The sequence below is a fragment of the Amborella trichopoda genome, chromosome 2, assembly GCF_054954075.1.
Source record: "Amborella trichopoda isolate Santa Cruz 75 chromosome 2, AtrichopodaSantaCruz75HAP2 v2.0, whole genome shotgun sequence".
NCBI lineage: Eukaryota > Viridiplantae > Streptophyta > Magnoliopsida > Amborellales > Amborellaceae > Amborella > Amborella trichopoda.
This window is the reverse complement of record NC_142337.1, coordinates 39,145,062-39,168,133: the sequence shown is the minus strand read 5'-3', so window position 1 is coordinate 39,168,133 and position 23,072 is coordinate 39,145,062. Positions and strand designations below refer to the sequence as shown.

At 35.2% G+C, this 23,072-nt stretch overlaps 1 protein-coding gene across 1 annotated transcript; it reads left to right on the top strand.

The window, feature by feature from the left end:
- The first annotated feature begins 9,829 nt into the window (after positions 1-9,829).
- On the top strand, positions 9,830-21,180 carry LOC18425469 (putative beta-D-xylosidase 5). The gene is made up of 7 exons (XM_006830016.3): positions 9,830-9,912; positions 10,421-10,622; positions 12,767-12,936; positions 17,471-17,568; positions 17,960-18,724; positions 19,292-19,873; positions 21,146-21,180. The coding sequence occupies exons 1-7, from the start codon at positions 9,845-9,847 to the stop codon at positions 21,178-21,180; spliced, it is 1,920 nt and encodes a 639-aa protein (XP_006830079.3). The 5' UTR covers positions 9,830-9,844.
- The last annotated feature ends 1,892 nt before the right edge of the window (positions 21,181-23,072 follow it).

Here is a 23,072-nt window from a genome sequence, read left to right as displayed (position 1 = left end):
TTTCCCGTTATTTTTTCTCATATTTTTCCCTAGACCCTTATTTGGAACCGCCATTGGAGTTGGTGGCTTGGAGAGGAGAGAGCTATCTTGGCTTTTCTTTGAAGGACACGGTTTTTATGAGTTCACAGACTCACATATAGAAATTTGGGCCCCTTAATAATTTATTTTTAAAATAGAATTTAATCTTAATTTTCTTTAATATGTAGATTATTAATCAGTAATTATATGTTTTGGAGAAACTATTTGAACCGTTGATTTTTTTATTTTTTATTGGAGGAATATCATTTATGGTGTAGATCTACAGTTTTGTTGGTGGATGGTGTAGATCTTCAAACCCGTATAGTAATAAGTGCGGGTTTGGATGCACCAAACAATTCTCCTTCTCTAAATTGGGTTTGGGCGAAGTTCGAACTCTGACTAGTGAATGACTAGTGATTGACAGGAAGGGAGGGAAAATCGTGGGACATAGACGGTGTCCACCAAGATGTATGCGCTTTGGTAGAGAGAGAAACAGAGAGAGATGAGTATAGGGGAAATACAAGAAGTGCTAGAGAGAGATGGGTAAACGTGGAAATAAACCTCATGCTAGTAAGTAATGCAGAGAGAGAGATGAAATGGGTAAAGGGTAAGTAAACAAGTGCTAGTAAGTAGTGCAGAGAGAGAGAGATGAAATGGGTAAAGGGTAAGTAAACAAGTGCTAGTAAGTAATAAAGAGAACTCCTGCGTGCCTAATTAGGGGGACATGCCATGTTAAGTGAGAACAGGCAAGGGTTTCGAATTTCGATTAGGAATGTACCCTGTGAGGGGTACGAGAACTAACAAAGAAGCTAGGATGGCAGTGCGATTTTTTAGAGAGGGATGACAGTGCGTCGGCCTGGACCTAAAAAATTAAGGCTTAGGTACAAAAGGTGGCTTGAGGTTGGGCTTGATCTAGGGGCACAATAGAGCCGTGCAGACCGGCCAGGCCCAGCTTTTTTTTCCCTTATTATTATTATTATTATTTTTTTTTCCTTTTTTTTTTGACAAATGTTATAAACTTATATTAAAACAATGCTTCAAGGGCATGAGATTACAAAGATTGGATCAAATTGTTAGAAACTTGTAAAAAGAGAAAAGAAGCACCATGTTTAACTAGTCCATCAGTGATATCATTGGCTTCACACACAGTGTGGTCGAAGCTTATCTTCAAATTAGACCCCGCACATAAGTTTTGAATTTTTAGAGTAAATAGAGACTAGGCGATCTTTTGCTTTTTTCTACACCACTTGATAACATTAAGAAAATCTCTTTCAATTATAATATCACCAATAAAACTCTTATCGATGATAATATGAAGGCCTTGAAGGAGAACAGCCAATTCGGCATGATTGGCTGTTGTAGACCCATAAGGACCCGAAAAAAAAAAAAGAACCAATCCCAAATTGTTGCGAAAAAGCTTGGGCCCTAGATTTCCAAATGAGATGCCATCAAAATTAAGTTTAAGGCAAGATTTTAGAGGTACAGTTCAAGTTCATATAAATATCAGTCCGAAGAACTTAAAACGTGGAAGAAAACCAATTCCAAAGAGACAAAACTATTTGGGATTAAAAACCAATTTCAAAGACCACCTGAGCCCTCGCGTTAATTGCGCTTTAAGCACGGCATCCTCGAATTTGGGCGTGCCCCGCTTGGCACATATTGTGCCTCGTGCTCACTCTTATCACTTGACCCCTCGGCGTACTTCACCTCTTCACTTAGATTGTGTTTCGAATCGGACCCCTTACTCGAGGCGCACCTCATTAGGCACTAATCGTGCACTGTGCTCCCTATCTGGACTCATCGGAACACCTCCCTCCTCCATCTAGACAGCACTCTGATCGATCTACCGACTCAAATTGCGCCTCATCCAGCATGAATTGTGCCCCGTGCCCACTTTACAATTTCACGAGTATAGAGAATACACTCGCATATATATATTTAGAGAGAGGAGGCTAGGGTTTTGGGGTCTAGGGTTTTGCTATTATTATGATACTCAATCTTGGTCTTTAACATGGAGATTTGTGGGGTGAAGAGATCTCAATCATTCGTTCCTTATATCAACCATCATGATTAAAGGAATGAGGTGAAATCGTTATTTCACAGTTTTTATAATTTTATTCCCGTTAAATATTATGTAGAAAAATATTATATTTACAAATCAATTTTCAATCAATCTCTACACTTGCTTATTTGAAATCAATGAAATCCATTCCACTTTACTTTCCTTTTATTTTTAAATCAAAGAGATGGCTTAACACACAAGCCACACAAGATAGGAAAGAAGAGGGAGTGGGGCACCCCCGGATATGGAGAGCCATGTGGGCCCTACGCCCCCACTAGTGGGCTTATATGTGGTGGGCCCAAAATCCCAATGGGTCCCCAAACCTTATATTATATTTAAAATATTAAAAAATAATTGAATAAATCTATTAAATATTTTATTTCTCTCTGAATTAAATTTTTAATCCAGAAAATTGATTTTTTCTTGTTTAAAATATTTTTTAATAAAATAAAGTATCCAGAGAAATCACAAATTTCATTTTAATTATCTAAAGGGAAAAGATTATATAGAACCGAGGCTCTAAACAATCACATTCGAGCTTACATCAAAAATTTCACTAGACAATATTGTTTTGATGCTAAAAAGTACTCAAATTGATCATCTCAATATCAAGATGCATGGACATGAGAAAAAAATTGATTTCAAGTTTTGGAAATAATATATTTTGTAATATATTTTTTGACCCTCAATTTTCAAGATTTTCATAGATCTATTGATCTACACTATTTTTAAAGCTTAAATTTGATAAATAAATATCAAAATATATTTTAAGGCTATCACAGAGACTTTCAGTGCTAAACCACATTTCTCGATACTATTTAAAGGTAGGCTCTAATTTGATTGTTTAGAGCCTAGGCTCTATACAAACTGCAACCTTATCTAAAATATAATAAAATTAAATAATTTTAATGAGATTTGATGTGAATTAGAACTAAAGAGTTAAGAATATAACAAATATACTGAGAACTCCATGAGCTTTCTAACAGCCCAAAAATCACAGAAAATCCCAAAATTCATATTCAACCCTAGGAGATCCCAAAACCTTTAAAAAACTAAGGAAATTGTCCTCAAATCGTAAAAAAAACCTAAGTGGATCCTATCTAAAATTCACAGCTTTTCCCAATGCATTAAGAACCCTAGATCTAGGTCAAAAAACATTAGATCTACCAATTCCAGCAAGCAAATGCATCCAAAAAAAGAGAGATGGTGGTGCAAATCAGAAGAGCGACTTGATCCAAGCTCGAAACTCCGAGTTTCAGGTCCCAAGAGGTAAGTGTATCTTTCTTTGCTTGATTTAATTTGCTTTTCTTCATTTAATTTTTTGTTTTATTTTCTTTTTCTGGAAATTAATTCATTATTAGATTTAATTAAATTTAGGAACTGTTTTTTTTAAGTCAAAATATGGATTTGGAGTTGGTGCTGCAGTGGACTCAGAAAAAGTCCATATCTATATGGATGGATTTTTCTGAGCCCATACTGCAAGCGACCTCACTCTCTCTACCTTTTCAAAAGTAACTCAATTTTTGTTAAGATTTGAGCAGATTTCATCCCAGAGACTGGCGCAGATCGGAGCGTAAACAGTTTGGTGCCCATCGTGGGGCACCTTGAACTTAAGATCAATATTTTCGATTTAAAGAAGTTTTCTTGTTTCTCATATTTATTTTTCCAGCAAAAAAAAAAAAAAAAAAAAAAGAAAAGGAGTTAGATTGAAAAAGATTTTTTATATTAGTTTATATATTTTCTTTCTAGACCTTTTTTTTTCTCTTCATAGAAAATTTAAGATCTTTTTCCTCTCAATCTTTAGATCATCTTTTAGGTCATCTTTATTTTTTTTAGATTCTCATTTTTTTAGATGTCATCTTGATCATCTTTATCTTTAGATCTTCTTTAGATTCATCTTTTAGATCATCTTTATTTTAGATCTCATCTTGATCATCTTTATCTTTAGATCTTCTTTAGATTCATCTTTTAGATCATCTTTCTTTTAGATCTATCTTGATCATTTTTATCAGTAAATCTTTCTTTTATATTCACCTTTTAGATCATCTTTGTTTTTTTGATAACATCTTTAGATTCATCTTGATATCATCTTTTTCATATTTTCTTTTATTTATGTTTATCATCTTCTTTAAGTACATCTTTATCTTTTTAGAATACATCTTTTTGAAAGAATCTTTATCTCTCTCCTAATTTAAAATATATATATATATATATCTTTTGATAAGATATTTTAAAAAAAAGAAAAAAAGATATAGATCTAAGCCTTCTCTGCTTTATCTGTTTAGATTAGAAATAGATCTCATTTTTTTTTAATCTTATCTTTTGTTGTTTAACCTTATCTGCATAGCTTATCATTTTATTGACATTATCTTCTTTAAAACAAAAAAACAAAAAAAAATATTTTTCTTTTAGACGCATCTTTATCTTTTTCTTTTTTTTTTAGATAGCTAAAAAAAACAAGAAAAAAAAAAAAGAGAAGATTTTTGTTGCATAAATTTCTAGTCATGTCTGTAGTTCATAGGGACTCAGATACGTAGTTTATTGTGTCATCTAGTACCCCTTAGACTAGACCCACAGGACTTTATGGCTCAGTTTCTTGGGCCTACAATGTCTCAAGTCAGTCGAGATCAGGCTTCAATGGGTCCATAATCCCATGCTCAGGGCTAAGCCTAGCTAACACATATGTAGTCCAGCCAAACCATGGAGTGCAACAAGTTTGTATGGCTCGAGTTACTTAAAACAGTTAGAGCATTCGATCCGAAGCTAAAAAATCAGGGTTGAACCAACCTTCATCTTCTAAGTTTATATCTAGGGAATATACTGCCCAATCAGGGGCGCACCTCCCACAAATGTCCAAATCTAACTCAAGCAATGCTAGCCACCAAGGAAAACTAGAGAGTAAGACATCTTCACCTAAACCCAAGAGTTCTTCAAGCTTGCTTCTATTCCTCAAGATTCATCCATACACAATTCTAGGGATTAAGAGTCCCTCTCAATTGAGTGTCTCAAGAACTTACCCGAGGTGAAGGCTTTCTGGAAGTGTGCTGGCCTTGTTGAGCCACATGCCCCACTCGAGGTCAAGGCTTTCTTGAAGCGTGATGGCCTTGTTGAGCCACATGCCTCACCTATGACATCGAGTCATCAATCATGTTAGAATCAGATGACCTTTTTCGCCCATTACCAACAAAGTCATGTGAGTTCCACCCCGTCGGCGAGCTAGCATCACCAATCTTCTCATCGTCCAACTTCTACAGATTCGGCTTGACCACATGACCGTTCATCCCTTAGTCAATCCATACCTGACCCTTTACAAGTTATGTATAGTTATTCACCTGTGCAGCCTTTTCAAGTGCCCTAATTTCGTACCATTAGTCACAAGCAGCCTATTCAGCCCCTGTTTCAACCCAGTATCCTCCAAGTCAGCCATACCAGTCAGCTTCATACCCTCCGTCTGCAGTCCCCTTCTCTAATCACCCTTACCTGGGGTATCTTATGCACCAAGCCCCCACTATCCATTTTCAGACCCCGACGCCGGCTTTTTAGCTTCCGGCTCCTCCAACCATCTCACAGGCCCAGCCTATCCCTAGTCCGGTGCATCCCATATTAGCTGCATCTCCTGCACCAAAATCTATATCATTAATTCTGAGAAACCAACATACCTCTGAGGTTAAAACCCCCTGAGTCAATTGAGTCACCCAGTTGAAAGGTGAATTAACCATAGTTAAAGATACCCTGGCTAAGATTAGAGTTCCAAATATACTTTATCCAAAATCTTATACCAATGATGTTCTCGGGGATGTCGAATCTCTTCCTCCGGGTTTCGAATTCCCTCAGTTTGAAAATAAGTTCAATGAGAAAGGTGATCCTGAAAATCACATCATCGCTTACCTATTGACTGTTCTTGCACTTGAAGAGAAACCTCGTCGTTTCAAGGCTATATGTCAGTACACTCTCTCTAAAGAAGTTTTAACATGGTTTCGAGAGGTGGTATCAAAATACCCGAATCAAACTCCTAATGAGTTGTTTCAACGTTTTGTTGAGCAACATCATGGGACCAGAGAGAGATCAATGACCCTTAGTGAATTGGTCTCCACTTAACACAATCCGGAAGAGTTGTTTATAGATTTTGTCCAACGATTTAGAGAGGCTGCATCAAAACTCATTGATTGCATGCTTTCTAAAGCCTCTAAGATCGGTATGGCCATAGAGAATGCTTCCCCTAAGTATAAACTCTACATCAGTTTCTCTTTTGACTCAATGTTAGAAATGGTTTTACGTTATGTGAGAGCAAAGGAAAGGGACCGAGATCAATCACCAGTTACACTGGGGCAAGAGCCTGATGAAACCATACTAGGGAAAGAGTTAGATAAATTCATGAAGAAACAAGAGCCTGACTAAAATGAAGATTCGCCTAAATGTAACTCTGAAGAGATGACAATTGAAGAATTTAACGACAATCCCAAGTCAGAACCATCACCAGAATCATTTAAGGACATAGATGGGGCTTACTCAAAGCAAAGTCAGGTAATATCAGATGATAGGACTGATGAAGATGAAGAAGCCCTAGCTGGTATCAACTTGATAAAGATCAATGTGTCGAAAACCCTACTCAAGCTTAAAAATTATCCAATATTACCTAGGGGCACAAGAAGAAACAACTGTGAAAATGAAGACCTAATCAACTTGATAAAGATCGACAAGTTGGAATTCATGCTCAGAATTGAAAATCATCCAATATGGCATTGGAGCACAGAAAGAAACCGCTCTGAAAATGAAAACCGAAATGGTAGAGTGACGTATTTTATCAAGGAATTTCAAAAACTGAATGATAAGAATTGCCTTAGGTCAGGATCTATTCAATGGGGAGCTCCTATATAAATAAAAAAGTCCAACCCACGAAAGGAAGAAACAATTCCAATAGTCCCAATTAAAAGTTGAGAATATGAAGACACAAAGGGACCAAATTATCCACCCCAATGGTTTAAAAGCGGATTGATGACCCGGTTCGGGCACCTCAAAAACCAATCCGGATCGGGGAATCGGCGATCCGGATCGAGAATCGGCTGAATCGGTTAGATTAAAGCTTCAAAAAAATCTTAAAAAATTATTAAAATTAATTATAAATATTGTTTTTTAATAATTCAATAAGAAATGAGGGTACTCCATTAAGAATTTTCATTTCTTTGCATGAATATGCGAATATTGATATGTTCTTTCCCTGCATGAACTACTATTTACCATTTAATTTACATCACACAAAAGGATAAACATAGTATTACCATGGAATAAATATATCAACATACATGGATTACAATAAAGCATACAATTAGTAACATACGATCAAAAAATAAAATGATAGACGATGTCGTTCTTCTTCTTGGTCACGCTGGTGCCATGATTTTTTTACAATGATATTCACTTTAATTACTTATGATAATACAATTTAAAAACATGTATTTTTTGCATTCAAAGTTTTAAAAATTGAAAATACATTTTTAATGCAAAACTACATTAAAAATATAATACAGTTTTGCATTAGAAATATAATAACATGTATGTTTTTGCATAAATATTCTATCAACATGCAATTTTTTCAACAAAATATATTTTAAGGCTATCACAAAGATTTTTAATATTAAAACCACATTCCTCGATACTATTTGAAGGTGAGAGTTACTTTGATTATTTAGAGCCTCGGCTCTATACAAACCGCACACTAAATGGAAAGGTTGTATCATTCGCGTCTTATGTTTCAAAGTTTATTATCTCATGCCTGAAACTGAGACCTCTAGGCTCATTAAACCTTACTTCAAAACTTAATTCAATGGTAGGGTTGTGGAGCATGACATAGTTGCATGAAAACATTCTCCAGTGTTGAACCTGGCCAGGAGTGGAGACCAAAGATAGATGTGAACAGTGTGTCAAGATTAGGCTAAGTCCTTTTATACTCAGCTGAGTACCTAGTGAGTTAAGTGTACAACTCACCAACCTAAATAAATACTTAAAAAATGTAAAAAAAAAAAGAAAAGAAAATAACATACTAGCATAATGGTCAAAAATACTTATTTAGAAGATTTTATTATTTTTTTAAGATCATTTGAAAATTTTATAATTTCCATTTTTTAAAAAAATTGAATTTATATCCACTTCTTCAATAATCTATCTTTTATATATTTTTTATCTTATTTAGTCTCTTAATGATTCTAATGGTCATTTGAATTTTTTCTGAATTTTGAAGATTTTTACCCTTTTTTTCACTTTTTCTGAGGTGTACCAAACTCAGCGGAGTCTCTGACTCGCCACGAACCGAGTCGATATTCTGCTCACTGGATGTACATGCATCTCTCTCATCTTCACATAGAGGTTTTACATCTTGCCTTCATGGAACAAACCTAGGAATCAAGACTGATTTCCCCCAGTTTACTTCCATTAGAGAGGGAGAGAATAAAAAAGCAGTATGGTTCCACATCAGTGCCGAGTGGATTAAAGTGATGGTGAATCAATGGACAACACCGTGGAGAAACAAGAAGATGGTGTTTGAGTCTTACACGCTACAACACAGATGGATAGTGGCCTCACTCATGCCTTCCACAAACATGCGGTTATTATAAGCAGTCCATCGGGATATGAGTGTTTCCTTCTCCTTCTATAATCCTCCACTAAAACTTCTCTCTTCAAACTCACTCCTCTCATAAATAGAGACAGAGGGACACGGAAAAGGTCTCTATAATTCCCCTGTGTATATTTCTCTTCATCCAGTCGTTCAATTTAGATCAAGTGAGCCACCGACCGTTCAATCTAGATCTGACATCTTAGCATATTTTATTTTTTATTTTTTGTACAAATTATACTATATGAATATAAATTTAGTACATGTCATCATCTTAATGGGGAGCACCTAAAATAAATATTAAAAATATTTTTTATAAAATATAATGATCAAAATACCTTTGAAACTTTTAAGAGAATTTTGATCATTTTATTTTATTGAGAATATATATATTTTACAAGTGCCCAATATTTGGTGTCAAAAAATTTTGTAAAAATAAAATAGTGTAGAAATGTGACATTATAATTGAGGTCATCTCAGCCATCCATTTAGGACGGCCAGTGGATAATATGAGAAGTTTAGAAAGCTTGCCTAAAATAAGAAGAAAGAGAAAACACACATCATCTATCCCTTGCATTGAAAGGAATGCCTTTCTCACTTTACCCCAAAAGCCAAGCAAAGCAAAGTAACATGGCCTCTGAATCATTGGTAAGTTATATATAATCACATGCTTAAAGCTCCAGATTTCATCCCACCACCTAGCAAACATGAAGAGACTCTTTGGCAACAAACACTTCCTCTCATTGCAACTCCCAAACTATGAAACTCTACTTCTCTTCCTCCTCCTCCTCCATGTTACCCCGCAACCAGTAATCCCTTATGCATGTGACAAAGGTGAGGCCGCACCATTGCCGTTTTGTAATATCTCACTGCCCATACATGATCGAGCACAGGATCTCGTTTCCCGCCTAAACCTCACGGAGAAGGTTCAACAGCTGGTGAACAAGGCTGCCGGGGTTGCTAGGTTAGGGGTCCCACCCTACGAGTGGTGGTCTGAGGCCTTACATGGGGTCTCCAATGTTGGGCCCGCGGTGCACTTCAATGGCACTATCCCAGGTGCCACCAGTTTTCCTGCAGTCATCCTGAGTGGTGCCTCCTTCAATGAGACACTATGGTTTGTGATGGGCCAAGTGGTTTCAACCGAGGCTCGAGCCATGTATAACACTGGGCTGGCGGGGCTCACCTACTGGAGCCCAAATGTCAACGTCTTTCGTGATCCTAGGTTAGGAAGGACTCATCTATTATATTCTTTCAGTCCCTTAGGCTTTGGCTTAGTCATAAGTATGTCAATTTGGGTGAGAGAGGTGAAGGGTTTAAATGAATGTTATCAAGATCGGATTGGCCACTAAACTTGTGAAGGGTTTGGTTGGCCACTGAACTGGTGAGGGGACTGGCTCAATCAAAACTGGTCCAACTACTAGTCCAATTGATTTGGCCAGATTTTAGAAATATTGAGATTACGAATAATAATTTAAAAATATATTTTTATTTTTTATAACAGTTGCCCATTTTATTTGGATGATTAAACTGGTCAAATTGGCCTAAACGAGTCAAAAACAAAATTTTGATTGGTTTTTTTATCAATAAAGATTTTTACTCTAGACCAAACCAGCTGGCAATTCCACCAATTGGACTCCAATCATGCTCGGTCTTGACAACTATGGTTTGAACTGTTGAAGTTTATCCCTATAAAAGTCAAACAAGCTGACCTGACTTATTTTCTTTTATAGGTGGGGAAGAGGTCAGGAGACCCCCGGTGAGGACCCCGTAGTTGTTAGTCGCTATGCTGTCAACTATGTTCGAGGATTGCAGGACCCTGACAATGAGGCAACATCTTCTAACAGTCTCAAGGTTTCAAGTTGTTGCAAGCATTACACAGCTTATGATGTCGATAACTGGAAAGGGGTTGATCGCTTCCACTTTGATGCTACAGTATGTTTATTGATAAACCCGCATCCTATACTATTTGGTCTTTGATAGAGTGAGTGGGAGATCGCAAACGTTCGATGTCTTATTCTAGACATCTGACAGTTTCTGTAGTTCTAGGTATCCTATTTGAATCAAGATGTCAGGTCTCTCCATGGTCATTTTACTCGCTTATTGGTCAAGGCGAGTATCCAGCCCAATTTTTTATTTTATTTTTATTTTTTTTAAAAAAAAGGTATATATTGTGGCACGGTTTGTATAGAACCGAGGCTATAAATAATAATAAAAAAAAGAAACAAAGTAGTATATATTATGGGTACGGTTTGTATAGAACCGAGGCTATAAACAATCAAAATAAATCACACCTTCAAATAGTGTCGAGAAAGGTGGTTTCAATACTAGAAATCTTTGTGATAGCCTTAAAATATATTTTTATCTTTAATTATAAAATTTAAAGCTTTAAAAATAGTGTAGATCGAGCAAATCTATGAAAATATGAAAATCTTTAAAATTGGCAGTTCAAAAATGCGTTACAAGATGCACTATTTCTAAAACCCATTTTTTTCTCATATCCATGCATCTTGATGTCGAGTTGATTAATTTGAAGATATTTGGACATCAAAAACAACCTCTCCTAGTGAAATTTTTGAGGCAGGCTCTAATTTGATTATTTTGAGCCTCGGCTCTATATAAACTTTTTCCTATATTATAGGACATACCAATTTCTTACAAGAAGCTTGAGCGGCATCATGGTTAGATGGTGCGGTCGTATTGCAAGAGATCTAGGGATCAAAGAAATGAAGATGAAGAAAGGAAGATGCAAGAGAGAGAGAGTCGTATGAGTCGGATTGAAGTACCGAATTGCTTCATTTTTTTCACCAAACCGTAAAAGACTCCGAAGCAAATCTAACAACATTGGAAAATACTATATCTTTAAGAAAAGTATACAATGAGATTATTTATCTTTAGTACAAGGTGATCACAATTAAACTTGACCATTGGATGTGAAATTGGGTGGCTGCATTTATTGCATTGACTAAGCTCAAAGTTTAAAAGAATTATTTTCTAACTCTATCAAACATCCAAGTTATCAGATTTTACATCAGATGGTTATAAGTAATTGTGATCTCCTTGTACTGAAGGTAAAAAAAATGGTCTCATTATATACAATCCCATATCCTTAACAGTGAAAAGATTTATAAGCCAAAAAACTCATGATTCTTGCTAGAATTTGGGAACCCCATCAGTACATAATGCTGGGAAACGGAAAATGCAGTAAAAAATGGGAGATGAAAATCATCGGAAAAATATTCAAGTGATCAGAAAGTAGTCGAAAAAGTAGAAAGACCTAGCATTTCGGGATTCTCTAGACTCGTTTTTTAGATTTCTATAATTTTAAATTTTGGGAAAATTTTATATACGGGCGAGATTAAATTAAGGTGCACCTCAAAAATTCACTAAAACAAGTTGTTTCGATGCCAAAATCATCAAATTGATCATTTCGACTTCAAGATGTATAGACATGAGAAAAAATGGAATTCAAGTCTTGGACATAGTGCATTTTATAATGTATTTTTAGACAGTCAATTTTCCAGTTTTTTAAGTGTTCATAGATTTGTTTGATCTAACTATTCTTGAAACTTTAAATTTTATAATTAGATATGAAAATAAATTTTCAAGCCATCACAAATATTTCCAGTATTGAAACATCATCTTTCAACACTATTTACAGGTGCACCTTACTTTTGATTGTTTAGGATCTTGGTTTTATACAAACCACACCGTTAAATTTTTATTGCTTTTTTTTGTTTTTTTTTGGTGAGGGGCGAGTTGAGCTCCCAACTCAAGCCCAACTAGCCTCACTTTTTTTGATGAGGGGCGAGTTGAGCTCCCAACTCGAACCCAACTAGCCTCGCTTTTTTTGGTGAGGGGCGAGTTGAGCTCCCAACTAGCCTCAACACTAGGGTGAGGCCAATTTACTAAGCCAAGTCTGAATGGATTCGGTGAAGTCATGAAACACTATTTTGAAAATGATGGCCTGACCCTTGTCAAGTGAGCTTCCCACAGAGAAAGGGAATTGGTTTCATTGCTTTTACTGTTTTTAGTTTTCATGGGTTGATAAATGGAATTGTGGGTTTGGGAGGGTGCAGGTGAAATTGCAAGACATGGAAGATACATACCAGCCACCGTTCAAGAACTGTGTTGAGGAGGGGCAAGTGAGCAGTGTGATGTGCTCCTATAACAGAGTCAATGGCATCCCCACCTGTGCTGATCCCAACCTCCTTAAAGGGGTGGTCAGGGGACAATGGAACCTAGATGGGTATGCTTTTTTATTTTCTCTTTCCCCTCATTTTTGGAAAATTTTTTGGCTGCCAACTTTGGCACGGCTCAATCATTTCCAAAACACGTAAATAATAGAAAAAAAATTTACACAATTTCTACAATTCTAATAATTTTTTTGAATTTTTTTATGTACCCCGAATTGTACTTACAACTCCAGGAGAATCGGTCTTGCTCGAGTTCCGAGTATCCCCGAGTTGTACACATACCATGGGCCGGTCGAAGTTCCCATTGGACTCGGGTGAATCCAAATTGCAAGTGGACACTTGCGAGTCACGGAACCATAACTGAGAGACTTGAAAAGCAGATTAAAGCTCAAAGTATATTTTCCTTTTTTTGTTTCCAATTTTGAGTTTGGAGGTGTGGCTTAGGGACTTGCAGAGTTTGAGGTACCGATCTTCTCCAAGATGGGTTTAGGGTTCGTAACCATGCATCGCAGTATCAACACTGCACCCATTACTTTTTCATTTGTTTTTCCATATTTTAATTTCCATATCAAGACACAAAAGTTCTAGAATGCATGTGATATCATTCTATACTACATTATTATTAAGCTAAAATTAAGGGGTGGGTACCTATTGTGAAAATAGGAGGGGCCTTAATTCAAGAGTGTATGTAGGGCACATATCTTCTAAATTAAAAAAGCCTAGGGTGCCTAATCTCTATCTTTAAAGGAGAGAGATGTGTGAGAGGGAGAGAGACATGTGAAAGGGAGAGAGATGTGTGAAAGAGAGAGTACATAGAGAAGAAATTGTGAAAGAAAGAGAGAAAATCAAGGAGAAAAATAGGTTTTCATATCGGATGGGTACTTGTCACCAAAATAAAAAAGGATCTTAATTTTAGAGTGCATGTAGGGTACATAACTTCTAAATACAAAAAAAAGCCTAAGGTGCCAAATCCCTATTTTTATGGGAGAGGGATGTACTTGGAGAAGATATTGTGAGACAAAGGTAGAGAGAAAAACAAAGAGAAAAATAGGTTTTCCTATTGAGGGGAGAGAGAGATGAGTACATGAGAGAACGAGGAGAGAAAAATAGGTTTCCATATTTAAGATAAAGATGGCAATTTCTTTTATAGTAATCTATTCCAAAGACTACTCAAGTGTAGAGAGAGAAAAATACTCATGTAGAGAGAGCAAATTTATGGAAAGATAGACTATTCTCACTTAATTTGACAAATAATTTATATTTTTGTTATTGGAGGAAATTAATGATAGTTATTAAAGTTTTAATTTTATATTTTTGTTATTGGAGGAAATTAATGATAGTTATTAAAGTTCTAATTTTGTGGGTTCGTGAGTTAGAGAGATAGGAGAGAGAGAGATGAGTTCTCTTTCTAAAGAGTGCCAGGAGATATATTAAAATATCAATAAAGTTTATAAGGTACTACAAGGATTCCCTCTAAAAATCCTAGGATCACCTCCTAAAATTTGTATACGCTAACCTTAGGAGCCATAAGGGTTGGCACGCATAGATATCACTTAAAATTAAAAGATAAACAATCTTTATGAGTTTTTGAGAACAATGAATGAAAGAGATTCTAGAAAATAAAGATATTTACAAATTTTAAAAAGAAAGTGTACATGCTAATAATGAGGAGCTGCCGCACATACAATTATTAATAAAATTTTAAAAGGAAGGTGTGCATGTTAATAAGAAAGGTGGAAAATTTTTAAAACGAAAGTGTACATTTTAATAGAGAAGGTGGAGATGTTAATAAGAAGAAGGTGCAGATGTTAATAAGAAGTAGCTAGTATATACTAGTATTAATGAAATAAATAGATATGAATATTTGACAAACGGTTGGCACGTACAATTATTAAACAAAATAGATAGACATCAATGTTGGAGAAAGAGAAATACATCAGCCCCTCATTATCTCGACCGTACAGACAACTACTATGTGTCACCCTATTTCCTTTCATTATCTCAACCGTACAGAGATGGATAGGAATTGCAATATTTATCTAAATATAAGAGAGATTTTTAACCTATAGGATTGCAATATTTATCTAAATATAAGAGAGATTTTTAACCTATAAATATTATCAGTAATAGTAAAAACAATATTATTTTGTGAACAATGACTTTCACTTGGTTACTTTATTTATTTTTTACAGGTATTTTTAATTTTTATAACAAGTTTTTTATTTTTAAATACTTTCTTTATGCGTATATGCTCTCTTCCATTTATTATGTTGAATCTTAATTAAGAAAAAAAAAAATGTTTCAATGCAAAATGCTTTTCTAATATTTTCAATTTTAAATTTATGCATTTTTTCTCTCTACCCCATTTTTTTACTAATTTTAAATTTTTATTACAATTTCATAAATACTTGAAAATTCTTAACTTCAAAAAATAAGAAAGCATGTTTGTGCCTTCCTTTTTTATTTGGAAGAACTTTATAAATAAATTTAATTGTAAAGTTATGTGCTTCAGAAAATAATGTCTCTGATAATGTCCACTGGGTTGGGTTTGATGCTGGTGGGGCTTATTGCTTTGTGACAGAGAGGAGAGAGAAAGGGACATGCTTTTGTTTGCTGGGTTTGTGAGAGAAAGACATGTTTTGTTTAGTGTGTTGGAGGAGGTTCATGGTGCTTTTATTGTTGTATGTGAGAGAAAGAGAGAGAGATGAGCTTATATTTACTGGGTTTGTGAGAGAGAGGTCATTTAATGTACTGTTGGAAAAATCGGGCGTTTTAATAGCTAATGGCCAAGTTAGAGTGGTTGTTTCTGGTTTTGAGTGGTTTTTGTGATCCGTTAGTATTTAAAAATAAATAAAAAAAATGTATATAAATTTTTAAAAATAAGGAATTTGATTTGTGCCATCTTCCATTGGAGCACACCTATAAAAAAATATTAACAATAATTTTTAGATAAAAAATAATGATCAAAATACCCTTTGAAATTTTTAAGGGTATTTTGTTCATTTTATTTTATTGAAAATATTTTTTTTTATATTTTTCGTTAGTATGAGTTTAATATAGGAATATACCCAAAATTTGGTGTAAAAACAGTTTATATAAAAATAAATAAAAATAAAACAGTGTAAAGACGTGACATTGTGATTGGGGCAATCGTAGCCCTCCATTAAAAAATGGACGGTTGGATAAAGGGGCAATCTTAGCCCTCCATTCATAAATGGACGGTTGGATAAAGGGAAACATAGAACTTCTATGTTGTAGGGGGACATAGAAAGCTTTCCCTTTTCTAATATTATTTACATTACTGTAAAGATTAAAAATTGTTTTGGTTATTAATACTCACTTTTATATTTTCTCATATTTTTCATAAAATTTTAAAAATACCTTTAGGCACAAATCCATCCATTAAAATCTATTTTTTCATTAATTTTCAACTTCATTTGAATGTGGTTTATTTTAAGCATTTTTCATATGTTTTTCATCTTTTAATAGATTTTTTTTGTATCTTTTTTATTTTTTTCAACACTTTTTTGACCGTTCGGGACTTGCCCAATTAGAACAATTGAATCGACTGGTTTACCAGTTAGGCCGGTTAAACCGCTTCCATGTCCATATCTGGTTAACCGTTATGATTCGATTTTGCGGATACCATGTGGTGTTTATATTTAATATGTATGTGTGTGTGTGTGTGTATATATAGAGAGAAAGAACGTGCATATGTTTGTTGGGCTTGTGCCTTCTATGTGAATATTTACATAAATGTTTACTGCATTTCTATATACTCTTTAATGCATATTTACACGATTATTTATAGGGTTATGTTAAGGTGTTCAAACTATAGAATAATTTATCATTGTACTGAACAAATTTTGAATACTTATACATTTCTTTGTATATAGATAGTATATTCGGTGTTGTCACATCCCATATAGATGACATCACGCTCATCCTAATAGTAAAAAATACAACTAGTCTATTATAAGGCTAGTACATTACTCCGGTTCAACTAGTCGATTATAAGGCTAGTACATTACTCAGGCGAGCCAGGGACAGTTTGAGTAACTCGGACTTGCCACCATGGGAGCCGGAATATCTCGAGTTGGGTGTCTAAAATCAAGGACATTAAAAAATTATAAAAATTTTAGAAAAAATAAGAACTTTATTTGTAGTATATTGCTTTACATTTTTTATTATTTTGGTAAGGATTGGAAAGTGTTTTGCCCATGAATATTTATTATTTTTTTACATGTTTTCTTTCCTTGTGGATTGTTTCTAAAATAGCACATTGCAAAGTGATTTTTTCAAAATCTATTCTTGATTATTTTTTTAACCTCATTTAGGTAGTTTTTTGTTTAATTTTACTTCTAAAATATTTTCCTATTTTTAAAAAAAAATTGTATTTTTAATCTTTTTAACCCTTTGTAGTTGCGCCAGACCTCAGGCCGACTACTCAGCCCAGTCAGATCGTTCCAACACTGGGCTAGTAGAGCCTCACAAGCTTCCCGATTTTCCTGTGAAAGAATAAATGGTAACATAAAAGTTTGGGAGGAGGAGAAAGTATATTAACTTAATCGATTATTATGTTGTTAGGTACATTGTTTCCGATTGCGACTCAATCGAAGTTTTTTATAATGCAATCCATTATTCGGCGACACCAGAAGATGCAGTGGCTGCAGCACTAAAAGCAGGTTCTTTCATGGCATTACACTTAATATGTTCTCCGATAAAGTTTCACATAATCCTCTCAAAACTTGGCCCTCATCATCGTGAGAGATGGCCCTCATTATGGTTAGTGGGGGAGAGAGTAATATTAATCAAAAGAGAGAGAATGAGAGTAAACTAAATATGGAGAGAGAAAAAGCTGAGCTAAATTTGAAAAATGTTGGGAGACACGGGCTTAAGGCTAAATGGTCAACTTAATGGAGCACCACAAAATGATGTCTTGAGTTTTATTTTTATAATAGACTAAAGGATCCCTTCTCCACTGAAGAAAGAGAGGGAGAGAAAGTGTGTCGCAAGCTCAATTTCAAGGTTTGAATCCTAAACCCCACCCTCACAATACAGTTGTTTGTTATTCAGGTCTGGACATGAATTGTGGGACGTACCTAGGAAAATACACAGAAAATGCAGTGAAAACCGGCAAAGTCGAAGAATCAGTGGTAGACCAAGCCTTAATCAACAATTACATAGTGTTGATGAGATTAGGCTTCTTTGATGGCGACCCCAAACAGCTTCCATTTGGCAAGTTGGGCCCCGCCGACGTGTGCACGGCCCCACACCAACAATTGGCCCTTGAAGCAGCCAAGCAAGGGATTGTCCTCCTCTACAATGATGGAGCCCTCCCTTTGTGTGACAAAGCCCTAAAAACAATGGCTATAATTGGACCCAATGCTAATGTAACTGAAGTTATGATAAGCAATTATGCTGGAATACCTTGCAAATATGTCACCCCATTACAAGGTATGCAAAAATACAATTTGAGCACAAGTTATTATCCAGGGTGTGCGAATGTGGGTTGCAAAGATGGAAGCCTCATTGCAGGAGCTGCCAAGGCAGCCTCTAGTGCTGATGTTGTGGTGTTAGTTGTTGGACTTGATCAATCTATAGAGGCTGAGGGATTGGATAGGGTGAACTTAACCTTGCCTGGTTTACAAGAGAAATTGGTCTCTGATGTAGCGGATGCCGCCAAGGGGACGATGATACTTGTGATCATGTCAGCTGGGCCGATTGATGTTTCTTTTGTTGTGAACAAGAGCAACATAAGGGGGATATTGTGGGTCGGATACCCTGGTGAGGCTGGTGGAGATGCCATAGCTCAAGTCATATTTGGGGACTATAATCCTGGTATGTGTTTCTCTCTCTCCTTCTCACTCTAACCCACACAACAGAAACTTGCATAAATAAAATAAATATGGAAATATATACAATAAAACCATTTATCTTTTGTATGAGGAGTTCACAATCATTTCTGGTCGTTAGATTTGAAATCAGTAGGACGAGAGTTTGTGATTGATTAAGCTCAAAGTTCATAGAAAATTCTTTTTAAACTCCGTGATATACTTTAAGCTATCCGATTTGACAATTGATGTCTAGTATTAGTTGTGACCTCCTTATTATAAAGATAGACGGACTGTCTAGTATACGGTTTCAATAAATATTGCTATGCAATTAGAATGGTTTACTCTCTTGACTGTAAGTGTAAGGGAGTAATTATCATGAGACTAAATAAGTAAGTTTCACAGCGGTCTCCCTTCTTTTTCTTCTTTCTTTGCTAAGATCAAAGCCTTGTCTAATGCTAAGAATCAAATCCTTTTCAAACTCAATTTGGATGCATGGTGCCTAAATTTGTTTTGCAACCTGAGGTTTAGCATCTAAACCAGGTAAGACTGATGCTCTTTTGGTAACTAACAGGGGGTAGGTCACCATTCACATGGTACCCTCAGGAATTTGCAGATAAAGTCCTCATGACAGACATGAACATGAGGCCCAATGCCACCACCAACTTCCCAGGAAGGACATACAGGTTTTACTCAGGAAAACCCATCTATGAATTTGGTCATGGACTAAGTTACTCCACTTTCTCCAAGTTCATAAAAAATGCACCTTCTTCTCTCTCTATACCAATTAAGCCTACTCAAAGCTCGGAGTTGGATATCAAACACAACATTCTTGATGCATTGGTGACGGATCCCAGAAGAGCAATCGACTTGTCAACAGTTATTTGTGACCACTTGAGATTCAATGTGACTGTTGGAGTAAAAAATGAGGGTCCGATTCATGGGACTCATGTGGTATTATTATTTTGGAAGCCTCCTAACACTACTGAGATCAATGGAAACCCAAAGCAACAACTGATTGGGTTTACCAGGGTTGAGGTGAAGAGAGGAGAAGTTGTGTTGGCAACCATAAGTGTTGATTTATGCAAGGACTTGAGTTCAGTGGATGAAGAGGGAAAGAGGAAGGTTATACTTGGGCAGCACACATTAGTAGTTGGCTCATCAACTGAGCAACAAGTGAGGCACCATATCTATTTGAGAGCAAAAAACAGTAGAGCTGAGATGATGTAGTATTAGCATTTTTATGTGGAAAAGATGTTAGAAGTTGCTTATTTAGTTGGGTACCTGGAAGAGAGTAGTAAGATAGAATTGAGATGGAGGCTCCGCCTTTTATGGGAAGATATGTACTGAAAAGATGTTTATTAAGAGTAATTTATATCTGAGAGCTATGGAAAAATACAACTGAGAATAGGGCAAAACTTTTGGGAGAAAATAAATGGGCTGAACTTCAATATTTTTGGAAAAGGATTGTATACTATGAGACCATTTTTTTTTAGTACAAAAAAGTCAAAATCACTTTTGAGCATTGGATGTGAAATCCAAAAGATAAAAATGCGTCACAACGTTTGAGAAATTTTATTTTGGACTTTGTGCCCAAACAATGACACATCTTCAACCACCGGATTTTAAATCTAATGGTCAATAATGATTGTAATCTCCTTGTATCAAAAGAAGATGGTCTCATTATATATATTTTCTCTGTAGAATTTAGGGTTCAAAAGTATTATGCACGCACAACCTTACTTTGTCTTATTTCTTCTATAAAAGGTTATTTGTATAAAATGCCATCTATCTTGGAGATTGTCACACGTTTTGAATATATTCCGCTAATGGAACTTCAACTAGATATCCTACATTTTACTTTAAAAAAATATCTTCATATCTCCTATTTTTAAGTTTCCTATCTCCATTGACCCAATATTTTAAAACATATCATGAGCAATAGAAATCCTATGTTTTATATCTTCTAATCTCAAGACTAAGTTTTCCACTTTAATCCTATTTTTCTAACTCAAACAAATTATAAACTGACAAACCTTTCTAAACCTATCTTTTCTCTCTAACCTCTCCCTCTTTTTCTCTCCCCAAGCCCCTCCTCCGTGTATTACTCAAAATCACCTCTCTCTCTCTTCCTCCGTATTACCCCTCTCTCTCTCTCCCATCACTCCACAATCCCCTTCTCTCTCTTCTCCTCATATAGCCCTCTCCCACTTTGTCCATATGGCCCCCTCTCTCTCCATATTACCTCCTCTCGATCTCTCTCTCCCTTGTGTTTTCCTAAACCCCTATCTCTCTCTCCCCCAACCCCCTCTCTCTCTCTATGTTTCCCCTTGTGTATGTATTAAGCCGTGATATGAACTGTACTCATATAGCCCCTTTTTGCCAGAGTTTATGCTTTGAGCAATGGCATTGGGATCTACATTCTTAGGGACCTTGCAATTTTCTATGTCCCACCAAATTTAGGTTTTGGCACTCCATCTATAAACCTTCAAACCCTACTATATATATATATATATATATATATATATAGTAGATACTAAAATCCTGATGGGCTTCACAAAGAATGAAATTTCCAGATGATCTTGACTGAATTTACCAACCAAGCCTCTAATTTTGCATTGTTGAACCTTCAAAACCTTAATCAATCCTCGATTCACCTATGAAGCTTTTAAATCCTATCCAACCTCTTATAAAAACTGAGTAAACTAGGTTTCACATAGCATCAAACAACGAGAGAGAGAAAAAGAGTGTGTTGGGATAATACACGAAGGAGTGAGAGAAGTTCGGGGGATGAGAGAGAAATGATAGGTTAGAGAGAAAGAGGGAGAAGTTTGGGGGATGAGAGAGGGGATAGGTTTAAAAAAGTTTGTCATTTTATAATTTGTTTAGAAAATAAAAGTAAAGTAGTAATAGTTAAATGTAGCATGCTAAGATCAATTGTGGAAGCATATAATGCGTGGTGGCAAGAGACGTTCATCCTAAATTTTGCTTTAGCAAACGTTATATGCATGATGCTTTCCCCGCGTGCAAATGATAAAAAACCCCTTTTGTCTTCCATACGATTCACCAATATTCGAAAATTGTTCAATATGATTTATTACCTTCGTAAACCAATGCGAAATCTAGATTTATTTGTTTCGAGTTTTATGAAATTTTTTTCCTTTTTTATTTGGGATAGTTTAAGGTTCAAAATCAAATTTACAATTTATGCCTTGGACTAGAACATCTCCGTGGCATAGGAGTTCACCATCCCACTTATTTACCCAAAAAATATCATTAGTGCCTAAGTATCCAAGCTCAAACCCATATCATTAGTACCTAAGTATTAAAGCTCAAACCCATAGTTAAATTAGTTTGTTTCTTTAGGAAAACTATTGCTGAACGAAACTACTTGATTTCAAACTTGATGTCTCCGGCGTAAGAACATGAGTTTTTGTCGAAAGTGGGAAACCATGCTCAAATTTTTTAATTTTACAAAAGCTAACCGTTAATAAATGGAAAACTCATCTTTTTGAGGGATTCAGGCCTTTTAAATTCCTCTCAAGTTATTTTAAATCTATTTCTAAATCATATCTATGAATTTGAATATTTACAGAATAATACAAATAAAGTGATATCTGAAGAATTAAAATAAGGGATTTAAGATATCATTTATCTTTTGTACATAAATGTCACAATCATTCTCACTCATTAGATATCAAATTGGATAGCTTGGGATGAGTCACGAAGTCCGAGATTTTTGTTGTAGAACTTTGTGTTTATTCAATGGCACTCTTACAACAAATTTAAAGAATTGTGACCTCCATGTACATAAGATAAATTGTCCATTTGTAGACAATCCCTTAAAATAAAGAATCTAAAAAAAAAGTACAAAATAAATTATTTTCAAAGTTCAAAAAAATCTTGGGAAAATTTCATATAGAACCCTAATTCCTTGTATTATTTCATGATAGACCCCCCTTCCATTTTTTTTTCAAGCCGCGTAAGAAAACCCTAACGATTTCACCATACCCCATCATCTCTTATTTTCTCCGTTTATTAACTTTTGACTATAAAAATTAGCCCTAACAAATCTTTTTATATCATTTCATTTCAAAAACTTTTTTAATCTTCTTTTTCCCTTTCCATTCATTAAAAAACAAATTGGTTGAAATAGTATAAAAAATTTGTTGTGGCTAATTTTTTATGATCAAAAGTTAATCAAAGAGGGAGATAAGAGATGAGGGAGTATGGTAAAATCTTTAAAGGGTCGAACAGCCCTTGAAAATCTATTACAGTGAAACATATTACAAGGAAATATGCGATTTAGCAGCTCCTATTCTCACTCTCGTACATCTATTTCTACTTTATCTCTC